General features: G+C 36.4%; 3 protein-coding genes across 4 annotated transcripts; all 3 read left to right on the forward strand.

Annotated features, from left to right (window-relative positions):
* The first annotated feature begins 752 nt into the window (after positions 1–752).
* Positions 753–2,730, forward strand: LOC21393976 (CBL-interacting serine/threonine-protein kinase 11). Its single transcript, XM_010110192.2, has one exon. The coding sequence runs from the start codon at positions 1,114–1,116 to the stop codon at positions 2,470–2,472; it is 1,359 nt and encodes a 452-aa protein (XP_010108494.1). The 5' UTR covers positions 753–1,113; the 3' UTR covers positions 2,473–2,730.
* Positions 2,731–7,380: 4,650 nt separating this feature from the next.
* Positions 7,381–11,610, forward strand: LOC21393978. 2 transcript variants are annotated; one of them, XM_010110194.2, is made up of 13 exons: positions 7,381–7,473; positions 7,629–7,683; positions 8,033–8,826; positions 8,946–9,058; positions 9,199–9,318; positions 9,421–9,508; positions 9,776–9,867; positions 9,955–10,059; positions 10,536–10,645; positions 10,788–10,875; positions 11,000–11,035; positions 11,120–11,219; positions 11,322–11,610. In XM_010110194.2, exons 3-12 carry the CDS (start codon positions 8,064–8,066, stop codon positions 11,201–11,203), a joined length of 1,599 nt encoding a protein of 532 aa, XP_010108496.1. In that variant the 5' UTR covers positions 7,381–7,473; positions 7,629–7,683; positions 8,033–8,063; the 3' UTR covers positions 11,204–11,219; positions 11,322–11,610. The 2 variants fall into 2 exon arrangements, with proteins under 2 accessions (XP_010108496.1, XP_024029318.1); XM_024173550.1 differs by having other exon boundaries at positions 11,000–11,219.
* Positions 11,611–12,829: 1,219 nt separating this feature from the next.
* LOC21393979 lies at positions 12,830–13,732 on the forward strand. The gene is made up of 2 exons (XM_010110195.2): positions 12,830–13,179; positions 13,293–13,732. The coding sequence occupies exons 1-2, from the start codon at positions 13,000–13,002 to the stop codon at positions 13,395–13,397; spliced, it is 285 nt and encodes a 94-aa protein (XP_010108497.1). The 5' UTR covers positions 12,830–12,999; the 3' UTR covers positions 13,398–13,732.
* The last annotated feature ends 5,145 nt before the right edge of the window (positions 13,733–18,877 follow it).

Here is an 18,877-nt window from a genome sequence, read left to right on the forward strand (position 1 = left end):
CGAGGTCATAGTGTTTAGTCCAACCCAACCCTCAACCTGAACTTTTACAAAGAAAATATGAAAATAAAATAAATAGAAGGACTTTAGACCCACCCAAAAAAAATTTAAGGCCAAAAGTATCAACCCAGTATGACCTAAAAATTAACACCGAGCTGAGCAAACAATAATAAGCTTAAAACTAACTCGCCGATTCAAACTTACTCCTCTAACCGTCGATAATGTAAGCACGTTTTTTAAACTTACCAAGCGCCAATTATCAAGAGACGGAAAGTTTTTTATCAAACACAATACGGATGACCTTCAGCTTTTTTCACTTTTTTTATCAAATGATTTTTTCACTTTTTAATAATGGTTGTCGTATTTTCTCTTTTTTTTGAATAATCATATTTTCTTTTCTTATTTATTAAATTGAGAAAAAAAAATTTCGCAACAGAAAAGCTAAAGAAGAAGGGAGTTCCTATTATAGGATAAAAAAATAATCAATAATTTTTTATTTTTAACTGATTAAATTTACATTAAAAATTATTTATTTTACATATTTTTTTTATTTAATGTAATTTTAATCAAACTTTAACCGCCAGAATTGACATTATCACTAGACCCGGCTACAGGGGAAGGTCTCACAAATAGAAAACAGCTTTTTTTTTTTTTTTTTTTTTTTTTTGTTTTTTGGGTGCTATGAAAGCAAGCAGCCTCCTTTATTTTTATTTGTACGGTACAGTTTCTGCTGACAAAAGAGCCCCACGGAAGTCTGACTCACGCGCGCCCTTTTCAGAGACTTCCATTAAATAGCTAATGAACAGCTGCCCCCAAACCTCCCCTCTCTATCTATATATCGCTCTCCGGAAACTTCCACCCACAAAACCCGCGTCTGAAACCTCCCCAAAACTGTGTATAATAGTTCCAATCTTCCGTTTTCTTTCTCAGGCCAGACCAGACCAACGACAACAACCAAACAAACACTTCAACCTCAAATTCCGTGCCCAATCACAGCAATATATTTCTCTCTCAATTATCCCTAATTCTCTCGGCCCCGGCCAAACCAAAAAAAACAAATAAACAAGAACTTTATTCTGATCGAACCTCCGAGTTCGGTCTCTGGTTCGGAATCTGATGCCAGAGATCGAACAGCCACAAGAACCCCAGCACCAGAATGTCCTCCCCGCCGACAGCGCGCTGTTCGGGAAGTACGAGGTCGGGAAGCTCCTCGGCTGCGGCGCCTTCGCGAAGGTATACCATGCCCGGAACATCCGCACGGGGCAGAGCGTGGCCATCAAGGTTATTAACAAGAAGAAGATTCTGGCCTCCTCCAACGCCAACCTCGCCCAAAACGTGAAGCGCGAGATCTCGATCATGAAGCGCCTCCGACACCCCAACATCGTCAAGCTCTACGAGGTCTCCGCCTCCAAATCCAAGATCTACTTCGTCATGGAGTTCGTCAAGGGCGGCGAGCTCTTCGCCAAGGTCGCAAAGGGAAGGTTCTCCGAGGATCTCAGCCGTCGGTACTTCCGCCAGCTGATCTCCGCCGTGGGATACTGCCACTCCCGCGGTGTCTTCCACCGCGACCTCAAGCCGGAGAATCTCCTCGTCGACGAGCACGGGAATCTTAAAGTCTCCGATTTCGGACTCTCCGCCATCGCGGCCGACCAAATCCGTGCCGACGGGCTCCTCCATACGCTCTGTGGGACCCCCGCCTACGTGGCGCCGGAGATTCTCGCGAAGCGAGGCTACGACGGCGCGAAGGTCGATGTCTGGTCGTGTGGGGTCATTCTCTTCGTCTTGACCGCCGGGTATTTGCCGTTCAACGATCCCAATCTGATGGCCATGTACAAGAAGATCTACAAGGGGGAGTACCGGTGCCCCAAATGGATGTCGCCGGATCTGAAAAAGTTCCTCTCTCGCCTTCTGGACACAATTCCCGAGACGAGGATCACCGTCGATGAGATCCTCCGGGACCCTTGGTTCAGCAAGGGTGGCTTCGATCAGGGAGCGATCAATTTCTACCATGATTATGATCAGGAGAAAATTGACGATGATAAGGACGATCGTAAGATGAGCCTGAACGCGTTCGACATAATCTCGTTCTCGTCGGGGCTGGACCTGTCGGGGCTGTTCGATTCGTCGTACAATCCGGTCGAGGACGGGCAGCGATTCGTGTCGAAGGAGTCGCCGGAGGAGATCCTCGCGAAAGTCGAGGAGTTAGCGAAGGCGGAGAAGCTGACGACGAAGAAGAAGAAGGAATGGGGGTTGGAGATCCGGGGGCAGAATGGTAATTTAGCAATCGGGATCGAAATCTACGGGTTGGCCGACGGCTTGGTGGTGGTGGAGACGAAGAGGAAAGGCTGTGATGCCGGACCGTACAAGGATATATGGAGGAACAAGCTCAGGCCATTGTTGACCGGGTCAACGGTGGAATCAGAGGCGTCGACTTCTTCTTCATCACCTCCTCAACAGGTTTCCGATGATCAATAGATGTTATTATGTTTGGTTCAAACTCTTTATTAAATTAATGATGGTCAAGATTAAGGTTGTGTAAAGAAAATGAGGTTCTTGCTGGTGTTTGCTATACACATTTTTATTAAATTGATGATTATTACAATTGTCGTATTTCATTTCAGAGTTAAAAAAAAAGTGTGTATGTTTTCTTGCTTTGAGGAATAAACTTCGTAAATCTTACTAGTAAATTAGTTCAGGGCTGGCATTTGTAGTTCTCCGAGGGGGAAAAAAAAACAAGAAGAAGGACGAGAGTCCTGAGGAAAAAAAAAAAAGAAAAAGGAGAAAAGAGTTGTAGAATAAGTTGTGTATATACCTTTGTGTATGTAACAACAATGGAGAATGAAGGGTTAGAGTAGCACTACCTACCTTTGTGTATGTAACAACAATGGAGAATGAAGGGTTAGAGTAGCACTCCACTCAGACTCCATAACCAATTTTCATATTCCTATTCCTATTGTAATTATATTTGTATCTCAAATTATGTTGTTCATGTATTTTGTACAGAATTTTAAATTCAAATTCGTTTTCTTGAGCATTAGTGGCATTGTGACTTGTAAGCTTTAGCTGCAATATTTTAGAGAGAACTTCTGAAAGGGTATACTAATTGCTTGTTTTGTCGGAGAAAAAAATAGAAGGAGAATGAGAAGTATCGATATTAGCGGAGGGATTTTGTGATTTCATGACCGGTAATATGCGTCACGACACGATAACATGATAATACAATTCGAATTTCGCCGGTTAAGGTTGAGAAAAAAGAGGTTCGGGTCAAAATTGGGTCGACCTGAAATTGATACGAAAAACACAAGTTAATTTCAGGTTAGACCCGTCTAACCCGAACACGACAACTCGTAAAAAACTAAATATATATATTTTTTATTACATATTTTAGATTTTATTATGAACTTGTGATATCATTATAGTTATATTAAAAATCTTATACTATTATTTGCTTAATTTTGATGGATGTTATTATATTTTAGCGTGTTATGAATTTTAAGTTATTTCTAATATGTAAAAAATTAAAGAAAAATATATAATTTTCGTGTCAATTTCAGGTTCATGAGTTAATTTCATGTTACGGATCATTTTCGTGTGGTTTCGTGTCAACCCGTAAAGTGGTCTTGTTGCGGTTTTTAAAAAATTTAGTGTCACGAGTCGTGTTCGGGTTGAATGTAACTTTTAAAAGAAATGACCAAAACATGACACGTGATACGAATTGACACGTCTAATTTCATAGTTGTTTTGTATGAGAGAAAAGATATGATAATGTATCGATATTGGCATGTTCTTTTCACAATTCGAGTTAAGAATTTGATTTATATAGCAAATTTTATGTGAGATATAACATTGTAGTTAAAAAAATGAATTTGAATTTTTTGAGGAAAAATACTGTAGTTAAAAAAATTTAAATTGTGATTTGAGTTGTAAAACAAAAAGTGCTTTAATAATTCTCAACTTTAATCTCACGAAATATAAAGGCCTCGTTTATTTCACCGATTCGAGTTTTCAGTTATAGGTTTCTACAGTAAAAAGGTCTCAAAAAATGCCACATCAACTTTTTCTACTACAATAAAAAGTTTTAAAAAAATGTCACATCTCGGCTCGAATTGAAAACTCAAATTCACAAAGTGAACGAGACCTAGATCAGGAGATAATTAAGAGAAAGGTCTTTTCCTTCACTTTATTTTCCTCACCAAAATTATATGCCTCTATTTCTTCTTTATTTATTTATTTATTTTCCTTACCAAACATGACGTAGTACGATTTGAACCAATTTATCTTTCAAATATTCAAAAACTAACTTGACTGCAAAGGTCATGCGATATTAGAGAAAAAAAAAAAAAAACCTCTTGAAGAGAATACTAACAGTTTGTTTGGCAGGATGGTAGGGGATATTATAGCCCGTTTAGTTTACTGATTTGAGTTTTTATTTTAAGTTGAGATGTAACTTTATGTGAAATTTTTTTATTATAGTAAAAAAATTAGATGTGACTATTTTTTATAATTTTTTACTGTAATAAAATTCAAATTCTAAACTCAAATCGACGAAATGAACGAATAGGTAATAATTTCTCTTTCAAAATTTCAAACTCAGCTTGCTTCATCTGGCTATTGTTGAACACTTTTTTTTTTTGTCGTCTTTCAACATGAAAGGCTAATAGAATCCATATCTGAAAGAGGGGAAAAAATTAATCAGGACCCGTTCAGTTTGCTAATTCAAGTTGAGATGTGATATTATGTGAGAGCTTTTTACTGTAGTAAAAAAATTAGATATGACTGTTTTTTAGAGCTTTTTACTGTAGTAAAATTTAAATTTTAAACTCGAATCAGCGAAATGAACGGAGCCTCAATTAGTACAAAATTTGCAAATTTCCATGTATTGTCAAATTTTTCAAGAATTAAGCTTCACTGCCATTTAAGGGAAGAGGATTGTTATGATCGGATACGGAGACAAAGAGAGTTTGGACAGCAAAAAGTTTGTCTACATGAATTGAATTTCATTGTATGATGCAAGCGTAAAAATATTTGCTAAATTGGAAGGCGTCATTTTTCGTGCTCTAATTTAATATTTACCCCATTATAATATTTCCTTTTGTTTGGCGGCTAGTGGTTGAACTCCCTCAATTATTTCGTCCAGATTTATATATTTAATTATGTGGTATAGCATGATTAGCGTGGTTCACGGCAGGATTGTGTCCATTTCTGGATTTATTCATATCGAAATGTACAGGCTGGTAAGAACCAAATATATATATATATATATATATATATATATATTCTAGTATATAATGTTTTCAAGGCTGGTGAATTTGAGAGGGGTGAATATCGAACATCCGTTGGTGTTTGTGAGGCGCATTGAAACTTCAGCAGTCATGTTTGTCTCTCGACTAGTGTTAGAATTTTGGACCGGCGAGTCAGTCCGAAGCTTGAATATTTCAGGCTCGACAGACAAGTCTATAAGGTCGCCTATCTAAGCAAGTTTTCGGGCTTAGGCTCGGGCTGCCCGAAATTAGGCGACATCGTCGAAGCCCGTCGCCGAAAGAATGCCCCCAACCACCGACCGCCGGATTTTTTTTTTATTTTTTTCCCTCTGGCCGGAATTGCCTGAACCCGAAGCCCGACTCCAACAGCTCTTTTTTTACCGTTGCCCCAATTTCGGCTTGAACCCAACCTGCCCAAAATATGAAATTAGCCGTTGGATCTGATTTTTTTTTAGGGGGGGGGGGAAGTCAATTTTTAACCTAAAAATTTTTCTATAAATACACCCTCCATGGCCCACACATTTTTCTCACATAAACTCTCTCAATGTCTCAATTTCTCTCAATCTCTATCAATTTTTATATAATTTTAACACAAAATAACGTAATAATTATTTATATATAAATACAATTACTAAATAATAGTACATTATATATAAAAAATATATATACAATATTATAAAAATTTAAAAAATACAATAAAATATATATTTTTTTCGGGCCACTCGAGCGGGCTCGGGCTCCCCGACTAGGCTCGGGCTCCCCGACTGGGCTCAGACAACTAAAACCAGGCCAGCGGCCCGTCCACGGGCCTTCTCGGGCTCGGGCGGGCGGCCTGAAAAAATCAGGCGGGCATGTTAGGGCGTCGGGCTCAAAATCGGATTTTTTGGGCGATCGGGGCCGGTCCGTCTAAAGTTCCAGCACTGGTCTCGACTCTCACGTCGTGAAAGATCTGAGGAGAAGAAGCGTGGGTGGAGTTGTTCTTGGTGGCGCATATGATGTAGCAACAGGCTACGTTGATGTGAGGTAAGTGACTCTATTTCTTCGTGGGGTTAGGGATCTTTGTCTCCAAGGTATTGCATCTTCCTTGGTGGGGTGCATCACAATGGTGGCAGAAGGCGGCAACGACATGTGGATCTTACATGCCGGTAAAAAGATGACTTTCCTCTTGCTCTCTTGGCCCTCTTTTGGCTTTTTTCCCTTGGGTTTGTTGGTCATGGTGTTCGGCTCATCCCTATTTGTTTTCTCTACAGTGCGGGGGTTTCCTTTTCAATTTAGGTTTTTTATTTGTTTTATGTTTGGTATGTAATAAAGGCGACATAGTCGCCGATCTTTAATAACGGAGGTGGTTTCCCAACCTTCTGGTATTGTTTCGTAATAACGGAGGTGATTTTCTCACCTTTTAGCCTTGGTTGTATCTCCCACTCAGTAAAGTTGTTTACCCATGGTGTAGATATTTTAGTCCAGCTAGAATGTTTTATAAGCCCTATTGTTGATGTCCCTTTTATATGAGGATTAGTGATTTGTCCCTCAAACGCTTAAAAGCTTATCTTGATGAGAGAGGTTTTTCAAATAAAGCCTTAAGCGTGTTAGATCTTAGTGTGATAAGATTTTCTTCCGTTTTCAAGCCTCAGGTGTACGTTCGTATCTTATGGGTCATTAGCCTATGACTCTTAAATATTTAAAATGGTATAAATAATAGACCTGCACAGTGAGGAACCATCTAATTTTCTCTATTTTTTTTTCTTTAAATAATAAATAGTTTTGTAAGTAGTTGCTGTAGTAGGGCCAACAGCCCACGAGCCATGCAGGTATATAACGGGCCAGCAAAAATGGGCCTAGTGTTATCATGGGCCCAGCCTATGACACTTAAATATTTAAAATGGTATAAATAATAGACCTGCACAGTGAGGAACCATCTAATTTTCTCTATTTTTTTTTTCTTTAAATAATAAATAGTTTTGTAAGTAGTTGCTGTAGTAGGGCCAACAGCCCACGAGCCATGCAGGTATATAACGGGCCAGCAAAAATGGGCCTAGTGTTATCATGGGCCCAAATACGTCCACTGTCCATTTCTCTGTTTGTTTGTAACTTTGAATCTTTAGGGCAGAAAGTCGAAGAAACCGGAGGGCGGCAAATGAAGCGAAATTGGTTGAGAGTACTGTGTTTGGAAAGCTAAGCAGCAAAGAAGACAAAACCCTGCTTGGGTTTTCCAAAGGTACTCTCTTTGCCATTTTGGTTAAGGAACTTTCTTCCCATTTAACGTTATTTTTTATCTTCTTGTTGTTGTTTGTTTGTTTGTTTTTTCTTTTTCCAAGTCTGAATTTCAGTAATGATTTAATGGCTCGGTCATCGTCTTATTGAGCTTTGTAGTGCATTTCAAGACAATGGACATGAACTGTTCGATGAAAGGTTTGAGAGGACAACGGTGAGTTTCTTTGTTATGTGGAAGGAAGAGAGACAGAATTAAAAAAAAAAAAAACCCCACATTGAGCAATTCCGGCTAACTTCAAATTGACGTTAAATTTGTATCACAATTGTCACTAAAAGTTTAAATTCAGGATAATTTTTGATCCTTGGCATAAATATATCTCTTTTTGCGGAAACCAACTTTAGATACAATATAATGCAATGCAGGCACCTTATTTATATGTTTTTATCGCTGTTCAATGCTGTAGTTGTTCTTAGAAAGGTGAACCTTAAAGTTTAGGTCATTAAGTAGATTCTTTTTTAAAGAAAAAAATAATGAATGTGTCTTTGGGATTTTATAATCTCAGGGCATCACGGTGTTTAGAACAGTTCTAGAGGATGACTGCGGATGTAGGCAAAATTGGATCTTCAAATTACAAAAACTCGAAGGGCACTATGAAAAAGGGTCAGAGGACTCTTGATGGTGGCAGGAGGCGCTTGAAAACGGGTGTGAAAGATAAAAGGAGTCACATGGATCAAGAAGGGACCGAGGGAATATATGGTGGGAAGAGAAAGTTGAGACCTTTGAGTTCTAATAAAACGAGGAAGAGAATCTATGCTGACCAAGGAACAGGTGAGGAGATAACAAGTAATGGCAATGGAGAGGGGTCTAACAGGAAGGCGCCATTTTCAAGGAAGCGACATAACAAGGTGAAAGATGATGATGTCGTTGAAGCTAAAGGCAGGAGTGTATCTCCTCGCTCGATGTGGGCTTCCAGCAAGTTGGGGGTGGACAGTTCTGGGAGTAAACGTTCTTCTTATAAAGCAAAGAATGCCGTGAGAAGTGAACGAGTATCTGGTGTAACTCGGGTAAAGGGGATTGGTCAGAAGGAATTTGTTGATGTGGGTGGTGGAGAGACTGGTTTGTTAGAGAAACGTAGCAAGAGTAAGTTCGAATTGAGTAAGGGCTTTGAATCTGGTAAGAAAAAATCTCAAGCTGTATCTCTGTCAAGTCCTGGCAAGAATAAGGTTCGAGACAAAAAAAGCCTTGGTGAAGATTTGGAGGATCTAGATGAGAAGCCAAAGAAGAAAAAGCGGGTTATTCGGATAGATCCATATGATATATCGAATAAGAGGCGAGATGATGGCATTGCAGATAATGGTTAGTTTTTTTCTTTACTTATTTTTCACCAGAGTAATTTCAATGTATATTCTCTGACTCTGGAGTTTTGATTATGTACTTCTGCATTCTTTACAACTTATTTGTATTTGTTCTATCAGATATCAAGAAACAGGAGAAAATAGATTTGGAGGAAAAGGCTGAAATGTCAAAGAATGCGCAATTTAGGGCAATACAACCGAGTCCCTCAATCCTATCCTATGTGGAAGATAATGTAATTTGTATGCGTCCTTCTGACGTTTGCCCTCTGTAATAATTAGTTATTTCTTATGTATACTTTCTTGATGATAAGGTTATATTTGTTTCTCATTACTTTAAAATTTTGTATTACCATTTTGATAATTTGGTTGACAGTTGTTGGGTCGTAGACGCTTGATTGAGCTACGAAGGGCAGGCTACAACACTGAACTCTCTGCCCCGCTAGATAATATTCCCTTCTCTACTAGCTCAGAACGAGAACGAATTGAAGAAAATGTATTTGTTCAATCATGAACTATATTCATGCATGATGACTAGAGAGATAAAAAATTTCTGTGTGTTTATATTAATCATTTCAATTCCAACTATTTTGTACAGATATTTAGGAACAAGTTGACCTTCTTTGCTGCTGCAAAGGTTTCATCATCATTCCCCCCATCTGACTTACCAGAGATCGCATTTGCAGGTGGATAATTTGAAATTTCATCCTTCTTCCATTTTTTTTTCCCTTTGCCCGATTCTCTCATTATCTTGATTACGTCAGATTCTAGGTTATTACAAATGTCAGTGCCTGAATTTACTGATTAGAACAATAATATAAATCTTATTCATCAGTGACTTCATTTTGAGCCTGATTGTGGATATATATAAAGGACAAAGATGACTAAAATATTAAGGGCTGTCATAAGTGAAACTGCTAATAGGATTTATTAACTTTGATGGCCTCTTTTAGGAAGGTCGAATGTTGGGAAGTCATCACTACTTAATGCACTTACAAGACAATGGGGTGTTGTGCGCACATCTGACAAACCCGGCCTTACTCAGGTGTGTTTCTTTGTCAGAAACTTGGGTCTCAGGTTTTCTAATTATGTTTTTGGTTTTGGCAACATGACAATTCTGGTTCTTCTGCAGACTATAAATTTCTTCAATCTCGGACCAAAGCTCAACTTGGTTGATTTGCCTGGTTATGGCTTTGCTTATGCAAAAGAAGAAGTTAAAGATGCTTGGGAGGAGCTTGTGAGTGCCAAAAACAAAAGTTGACCTTTTACTGTGTATCTAAGGCCTCGTTCATTTCACCAATTCGAGTTTTCAATACTAGTTTTCCTATAAAAGTCACATCTAACTTTTCTGCTACAATGAAAAGTTCTCACATAAAAATACATCTCAACTCGAATTCGCGAAATGAACGAGGCCTAAGTTTGGATTTTTGACTTTTAAGATTTGTCACAAATCAAAATTGTGATAAGTTATTATGATGGCTAATTAGCTTTTAGTAATCTTGATGGCTGATGATCATCACCTTTGTTTCCTCCCTTAGTCCGCCATAACCTGATCTTGGATTATGTACTTTATTTTATTCAGCTTCCATTTTCTAGTGAACCTATGGATTGGTTGTTTCGAACATTACTAGGCTTTCTTGTATTATTGAACCTGAGATATTAGCTTGTTATTTATGCACATTGACATTTGCACGGATGCTTGTGAATTTGTAGGTAAAGGAGTATGTTTCCACAAGAGCTGGTTTAAAAAGGGTTTGTCTTCTTATTGATACAAAATGGGGAATGAAGCCTAGGGATCATGAACTCATTGACTTAATGGAAAGGTTACAAAGACACAGACCTTTGAACTTCGATTCCTCTTTCTGGATGTGTAATTGACTAAACAGATTGTGCAAACTGCCAAGTACTTGTTGAGTTTTGAATTTTACGCTTGAGTCTCATTGACACCTCTTCCTTGGTCCGCAGAGCTAAAACCAAATACCAGATTGTTTTGACCAAGACAGATGTGGTTTTCCCAATCGACGTGGCACGTCGTGCTATGCAAATTGAAGAGGTGACCATAACACGAGTCCCATTGACACTTGATTCTTTGAAAATTAGCGTTCTTCCTTTGGTTTTTGTGATGGTAACAGTCATTCTGATTACAAGTCATTCTGATTACCTTTTAATTTTTGCAGGGCCTCAAGGCACACAAGTCTGCTGTTCAACCAGTGGTATGGAGAGAGCATATTTATTTGATTGGTATGTGCATCCATTATTCGAAGCACCTAATTTCCTTGGCTTGGCTTTTATTTCAGATGATGGTAAGCTCAAAATCTGGAGCTGGTATCCGAAGTTTAAGAACCGTGCTGGCGAAGATCGCTCGTTTTGCCAAACTCTAATCCTTGTCTCAATCAGGTTAAGTTTATGTTGGAATTTGTTTCTTACCAAAATCACATTGTTATGCATTGACCCTTTGCATTGAAGGTGAATTTGTTATGGTCTGATCTTTCTTTGCAGGGCGGGGCTTTCTGTTGATGCAATTGTTTGAGTAGAGAAGCTACAAATTTACTTCCAAAGCACCAAAAAAGAAAAAGAAAAGAAAATAAATAAATAAGGAAGAAGATACAAAATTAGTTTTAAGTGGGTGAGTGGCAGAGTTGTGGTCATTTGCCACCGTTTTTCATGCTAATTTCTAGTTGAGAAATCGGAAATGTTAGAAATATTAATATTTTATTTTGTTGGGTAGAAAATTCTACATATAGAACTATTTTATGAGACTTTCTCCAGTAGACCGATTTATTATTAGAGTCAGTTTCTAACCGTTAAATCTGATCAAAATCACATTAGAAAAAATATACAAAACAAACAGTTTATGATACACATCAGACAATTAGAAAGTAGAGATCTACTGATAGTTTATTTTTTCCGGTCTTATCAGAGAAACTCTCCAATTTTCTTCATAAACAAGTTTTTAGCTAGGCTGATTTTGAGAGCTTCACAAATATTTGTAGGTTTTGTTCCTTCTCTCTCTTTGTACTACCAATGCTTGGAGACTTATGAGAAAGTAGAAACCAAGCAGATCACGCCAATAATCAGGGTCACTGTTTTGTTTTCCTTTTTGGCTGATTAGTGAATTAAACGCACTACTGAATCTTTTTGTGCGATTATGTAAACTAATCAATTGCAATTAAATTTTCCTCTTTTTTTTTTCTATTGAACCATGTCCTCTTATTAAATAGGTATTCTAGATTTATATTTTTTAATAAAAAATTTTCTGTATCTGTATTTGCATACGCACAAAGTTCATGAACACTTTAAATCATGCAAAAACGATACAATTGGCACGAAGTTTGCTGATTCAAAATGAACTATAAACTATTCAATTTTTGCACGACATATTAATTTAGTCAACTAAAACCAATAAGAAAAAGAGAATGAAATCAAGCAATTACCAGCTATGGCTATAAAGAAGAAAAATGGGAGACAACACAGACGGCACGATAGGTTTGACTTTTTTGTTTTACAATTGTTTTACTTTAGCATTTTTAAAGGGCATTTAAGCACCACTATGTAATAGACAGTGAGTTTTACTTATAAACCCACACTATGAAATTCATTTTTTATTAAATGATAATGTTTGCATTGCTCTTTACTTTAAAAATAGTATTCTTTTAAATTCCACCCAAAAACTGATATAAAATAAAATTAAGACAGTTTTTTATTTTTATTTTTAGGATATGGGTTAGGTGGTTTGGTGTAACTCCAACATAATCACAAGAGTACACGTATAATAATAATAACTCCACTGTGTACATAATAATCACAATAATAGAAAGTAATAAATAAGACAAAATGGATAATAGTGGTTTTCAGTTTTCAGACATTGTCAAATGAGTTCGGTCAAAGGCAGCCATCGCATGTCCAATATCCATCTCCACATTATCTGATTTCGTCTTATGCTATTTCATTTCTCATTCCATTTCCAAAAGTAAAACATACGCCTTTTTGACAATTTGGCATTTTCTTTCTTTTTTGTTTCTTCAATAACATCCTTTCTCCTCTTCCCTTTTCTCTAATCCCAAAATTAGAGATCACTATTTCGATTTATAATTTCGATTTATAATTTCCTCTCTCTCTCTTTCTCTCTCTCTCTCTAATCCAGCATTTCTCGATCTCTGTTGAGAGAGAGAGAGAAATGTGTCCTCTGAGAATCATTCTGATCTTCCTCTCGGCCACTCTCGCCGGTTTCTTTGTCCTCAGGAACCTCAAGTCTCAGCCCGAATCTCAATTTCCTTCCGGCGACGAAACCCACGAAAATCTCGACGAGTCCGAGAAAACCAAGCTGCCAAATTCGACGACTTCTCCGTTCTCCAAGGTTGGTTTAGTTTTTAGCCTCGGCTGGTCAATTTGGTTTCTGGGTTCTCAAAATAATCTCCAATTTTGAACAATTTTTCGTTCGTTTCTTTTCATTCATGGATTTATCTCCAGGTTTGCTCGGCTATGGAGTCTGGGTTTTGGACCTGTGTGGACATGGCTAGTGGTCGCTATCTCTGGAGGCATTTGGTATCTTCCAATTCGAAGCGATCGGAATGAATGAATGAATAAATAAATAATCCTCTCTCCCAAGAAATTGTTGTGTTTCTTCAGGTTTGGATTTGACTTGGGTCTCTCTATTAATAGCTCTAAATTGTCTCTATAAGAAGTGTAATTGTAGACTGAATTGGAAAAGTCCGTGTTGATTGTTGAGATGATTTGACAATATGAATATCCCATATCTTGTAATTCTTGTAAGTGGGAATATAATAGATGTTGAAAGTTGTTGGGAAATTGGCGTATCAATGAGCTACAGTGATCGAATAAGGTGCCGTTTTCGTTTCTGTTTTGGACCCTCCTTTATTGATGAATGAAATTGATTAACTTCTCAATTCTATCTAATGCATCTTTGTGAGATTCCTTTCTTATCTGAAGTTTGTACATGATGGCCTTCCCTTTTGTTTTGTTAATGTTGCATTTGTTGCTTATAAAACCGAGTCAAATTTCACTTCTTACTTATAATGTGTATCATAACCGTTTGAAACTTGTTTTTCATGCCTTGTATAGTCCTATAAACTGAGCTGCAAATTGCAATTAGCTTGCAAGACGAGTGAAAATGTCTTATCTGTGTACGCTTGTGTGCCTCTGCATTTGTCCAATATTTGCGATCCTTCTGCAAAAGCATTTTGTCAAAATCTACTTGGGATTCCCTTGAAATAAAAATATGGGGAGATCAATTTCGTGTAAAATGAAAGATTCCACGGACATTTTACTCCTTGATTCATGTAGGATCCTTCATGTAGTTGACAATTTACATTAATTAGTCTTCTGAAATTCAAGACAAGCTTTTAGTTGGCCGCAATGTGTTTAAAGCGTTTGGAAAGGGTATTCTTTGACTTAAATCACGTTAATGCCTATTTGGAAGTTTAATACAGGCATGATCTCCAGCGGTTTTAGCTCCCGTGGAGGCGCGTTATTTTCCCAGAGTTGAAGAAATTGAAATTCCATTGTACAAAGGGATCAGTAAAGGTTGCTTGTTTAGAATGTTTGCTAGTGTTAATTTTAAGAAATAGTTGTTTCTGGGTAAAAAAACTTTTATCAGACTGTAGCCTTAATCAGCTGTCCTGCTTTTGTACCTTAATTTGTGGCCAAGCAAAGATCTTTTTCGTGGATGCCATTACTGTTTTTGCTTGTTACGTGACTATCTACGTGATGAGCATTTTCAGTTGACTGGGTAGTGATCGATTTTGTGTCGTTTTCGAAATCTTACCAAATACCAACCAAGAATATTCATGGCAGCTAGTTTTCAAGTTTAACACAGTTTACTGGTGGAGGGAATGCTGATCTGTTGGAAACTTTGACACCTTAATTTCTGCTCTAAGGTTTCTTCTTTCTTTATAGTAAATTTTCTTCTTGTAAGCATTCACTTATTTATCTATTTTACGCATTTTAGTTTGGATGGTAATTCATCGCATTTCCGGATCTGCTTGATCCTATCCACGGAATCAACAATATCCAATTCATAAGAATAAGATGTATTTTATCCTTTTTTTTTTATTTTTTTAATTCTCAAGTCTAAATCCGTCCGGCGTTCTCTCTCTCTCTCTCTCTCTCATATATATATATATTTTAAAAAATTTTCAAGGAATTCTCACCAGAAAAAAAAAGAATAAATGTTTGAATTATGGTGTTCTTAAATTGGGCTCGGCGAAAATGTTATTCTCAAATTCATCCCTCGATTGAAGGGCACTGGTTTTAATGGTTCTCGTCCCCCTGAAAATACTGGTATCGACACAAATATTAGTATATATATATTTTAAAAAATTTTCAAGGAATTCTCACCAGAAAAAAAAAAGAATAAATGTTTGAATTATGGTGTTCTTAAATTGGGCTCGGCGAAAATGTTATTCTCAAATTCATCCCTCGATTGAAGGGCACTGGTTTTAATGGTTCTAGTCACACTGAAAATACTGGTATCGACACAAATATTAGGGTACAATGGAAAGGCTATTGGAATAGACATAATTCCCAAAATCCAGTTTTCATTTTTGAGAAAAATCATTCTTACATTTAGTTGGACAAAAAAAATTTAAAATAGCTATTATGTGGAATTGATTGCTATTCCACTAAAATAGTTGAATAGTCATTCTATTGAATTAGTGGTACAATAATTTTATTTCAAAATTGATATTAATTGAATTTCCCTTTGTTACCTTTCTCAATATTTTAGCATCTACTTTAAATACCATTCTCACTGTCTTAATATAATAACATATTTAATTTTATTAACACTACTCAAACTCACTTTTACATCAAGTTGCAATCATGAAAATTCTAAATTACATTTACCAAAATGTAGAAGAACCCAACCTTAAATTCAAGGCGAATGAAAAATTATAATCAAACTCAACCAATTTATGATAGCAAATTTAGAGAATAAGAAAAAGAAAAAAAGAAAAAAAGATTTCCGGTGGAACAGAAAAGGAGAGTTTACGGAACTAAGGGCTTGTTCTTTTGATGTTTTTGAGTTAGGTAACTTGAGTGTAGATTTTTAGTTGAGTTTGAGTTATAACTTGAGTTGAAGTTGTAACTTGAGTTTGTGTTTGGTTGTGTACATTTGAGTTATGATTTGAGATAAGAATCTTTTTTGAGTTTGTGTTTGAGTAAGTCAAAACTTGAATTTGTTTTTAGATAGTATTTTAATAAAAACTCAATGCTAATGAAAAATTTTAATAGGGTATATGGGTCTAGTTTTATTCGTCTTTTCGTTGTCAACGCATAAAAAAAAATCATCTCAATCAGAATTAAAATGAAAAAGTTATAGCATTTTTAAGAATAGAAAAAATACTGTTCATTAACTTGAGTTCGAGTTTCTGAACTCGAGTTGAAGGGGAAACTTGAACTCGAGTTTTAGTTCCAAACTCGAGTTCAAACTCAAGTTCAAACTTAAAAGAACATGAACTCGAATAAAGTTATAACTCGAGTTACATTTTTTTGAGTTTTTAACTCAAAAATCACCCTGCCGAACAAGGCCTAAGTTGCTCAAGTAAGGCCCCATTTTGAAATTCAATTTTTTTGTGTAAAGAAACACTTTAACAAAAATATTAAGAGTTTTTTTGGTAGTTTAGGTCTACTGATAGTGTCAGTTTCTGACTGTTAAATTATGTTAAAATTATATCAAATTAAATAAGTATGCAAAATAAACAGTTTTTGATACAGATCTAACGGTTAAAAATAGAGAACTATCGATAATTTATTTCTTTTGGTCATACCATATAAGCTCTTTATGATTCGAACTTCTAAAAGAACGGGGCCTAAGTAACAAAGAAACTAACTATCAAGAGAAAAGGAGACAAAATACACTTTAAAATACACGAGTCTTAGATTTTCATCCATTTTTCTTAATTAATACCCTTTAATTAAAAAATTATATTATATATTAATTAAGAGTAAATAAAAAATCTTAAAATAATGTATTTAAAAAGTGGGTTCACCAATTTTCTCAATTATCAATTTACGATAACATCTTATCAAATTTTTTTTTTTGAAAGGGAAACTTGTATTCAAACGGAAAGATCAGATCACAATACAAGGCTAATGACCCGATAGAGAGACATACATACACATGAGACCTGAGAACGGGAGATAATCTCGGCACACTGAGATTGAGTACCCCTAAGGCTTTATTTTAAAAAACCCCTTCCATCAAAATAAGCTTCCGAGTGCTGGAGGGACAAAACACTAACCCTCACTCAGAGGGGACATCAACATCATGACATATACAATATTCTAACTTGATTAAATAATCCACACCATCGAAGAAACACTCAACCGGGTGGGAGACATAACCAACACCGAACGGTGGAAAACCCACATCCATTATTACAAAAAAAAAAAAAACAAAAAGTAGCAAGAACGACATCGCTACACTTTTATTACATTCCAAAACACAAAGCAAAGCAAAAGGAAAACCTAAAGCATTGCTAGTGCAAGCCTTCAACAACGACGCAGTCGGTGAAAGGACCACAAGAGAAGGAAGAAGGCTTCGAGAGTCAAGCGGCAAAGCTGCTGGAAAGAGACCATCAAATGGCAACAAATGATTCACCTTCGCCAACCTCCGGAGACGGCACCAACCCTACCAAAGGAAGCCCCCCACTGCCAGGATCGAACCTCCAAAAGGACCTAACCACCTAACGTTGACGGTGTCAGAAAACACCTCCCAAACATCTGGTTTCCAATTTCCAAACAAGCCCGATCCGCCCTAGTCAATCCACCCCATGACACACTGTTACCACCATTGAAAAGTCCTCGCCAAACAAATTGAGATAGGTTAGTAATCAGTGTTGGTTTTCAAAACAATTTTCTATGCAGAAACGTGTATCAATTTATCGTATATAAAAAAATTTTCATAAATCTTTTGAAACTCTCTGTAGAATATATTGATTTATGCACGAATAAATTAATCAAATTAATTTAAAAATAAATTTACCTAGCGAATGATTAGGTCGTAGGTCGATAGCTTGAGTTCTTTGACCACGAACATTCCTCACTCCAAGTTCGTTTGGAATACTCGAATCTTCCTCGTCAATTTCTTGAATCTATGAAGATGTGTGTGTGGGCACATTTGAAACAAAATAAGATTAGCTTTCAAAACACTCAAGTCTTCCACGAACATCAACTCATGTACGATGTGGAATTGGAAATTTAGAAAAACTTTTGTTCTCTATTTTTTCTCGCAGGTTACACGCCGACCTCTTGTTGGGAATAGTGTCCTAGAAGCATGAGATGTAATAGGATATTTATTATTTAATTAATAAAAGAGTTTATTCATCATTTTATGTGCATATATTTATGAATATTTTATGAGTATCAAATGAAAATTCTGTGATTGGTTATGTAACCTTAAACATAGTATATAAGTGTTATATACGAGAGGATAGTGTTTAAGGATAATAATAAAAAACATTGTTCATGATGAATTTAATTAAAGTTCAGAATCTTTAATTAAAACATTATTAATACATGTCATTCCCATTTAGAATGGAACAGTGTTATCCGCACTGTTGATATGGCGAGATATTGAATTAGTGTTTTTCGCATAATAAGATTATGTGGAATTAGGACACAGACACAATATGAATTTTTAATAATTTCTGTTAAGCATAGAAATTCTAATTGAGTCTACCGATGGTCATATATAGGATGATCTTAATCCTGAGTTCTTAACAAACTTCTATTTATGGATTTATGTCTTTTGATTTACTCGGTACGGATTCCGAGACTCTGAATCCTATTCCTTGTATTTTGGAGACATAATGAAATAGGTAGCTGGGAATGTTATTATACGAGATGGAATCCATTCCTTCTTGAGAAAGAAGTAGATAAATAATTCTCTTGAGTGTTGATTCGATACTTGGATTAGTAAGAGTGCTCTGGTTCATGAATGTGTTTTATAAATCACTATCCATTAGAGAATCAATGGTACTCAAGGATGAAGATATAATTAGAGAGGTTAACGGATTCTACCTGACTCTAATTAT

The sequence above is a fragment of the Morus notabilis genome, unplaced genomic scaffold (genome assembly GCF_000414095.1).
Source record: "Morus notabilis unplaced genomic scaffold, ASM41409v2 Scaffold695, whole genome shotgun sequence".
Taxonomy (NCBI): Eukaryota; Viridiplantae; Streptophyta; class Magnoliopsida; order Rosales; family Moraceae; genus Morus; species Morus notabilis.

What these genes read in the sequence shown, in the direction of transcription:
- LOC21393976 (XM_010110192.2), top strand. Translation starts at nt 1,114, where the DNA reads ATGCCAGAGATCGAACAGCCACAAGAACCCCAGCACCAGAATGTCCTC.
- LOC21393978 (XM_024173550.1), top strand. Translation starts at nt 8,064, where the DNA reads ATGACTGCGGATGTAGGCAAAATTGGATCTTCAAATTACAAAAACTCG. An exon ending in TATCCTATGTGGAAGATAAT is followed by an intron (nt 9,059 to 9,198) that starts GTAATTTGTATG and finishes TTTGGTTGACAG; the next exon opens with TTGTTGGGTCGTAGACGCTT. An exon ending in CTCATTGACTTAATGGAAAG is followed by an intron (nt 10,646 to 10,787) that starts GTTACAAAGACA and finishes CTTGGTCCGCAG; the next exon opens with AGCTAAAACCAAATACCAGA.
- LOC21393979 (XM_010110195.2), top strand. Translation starts at nt 13,000, where the DNA reads ATGTGTCCTCTGAGAATCATTCTGATCTTCCTCTCGGCCACTCTCGCC. An exon ending in CGACTTCTCCGTTCTCCAAG is followed by an intron (nt 13,180 to 13,292) that starts GTTGGTTTAGTT and finishes ATTTATCTCCAG; the next exon opens with GTTTGCTCGGCTATGGAGTC.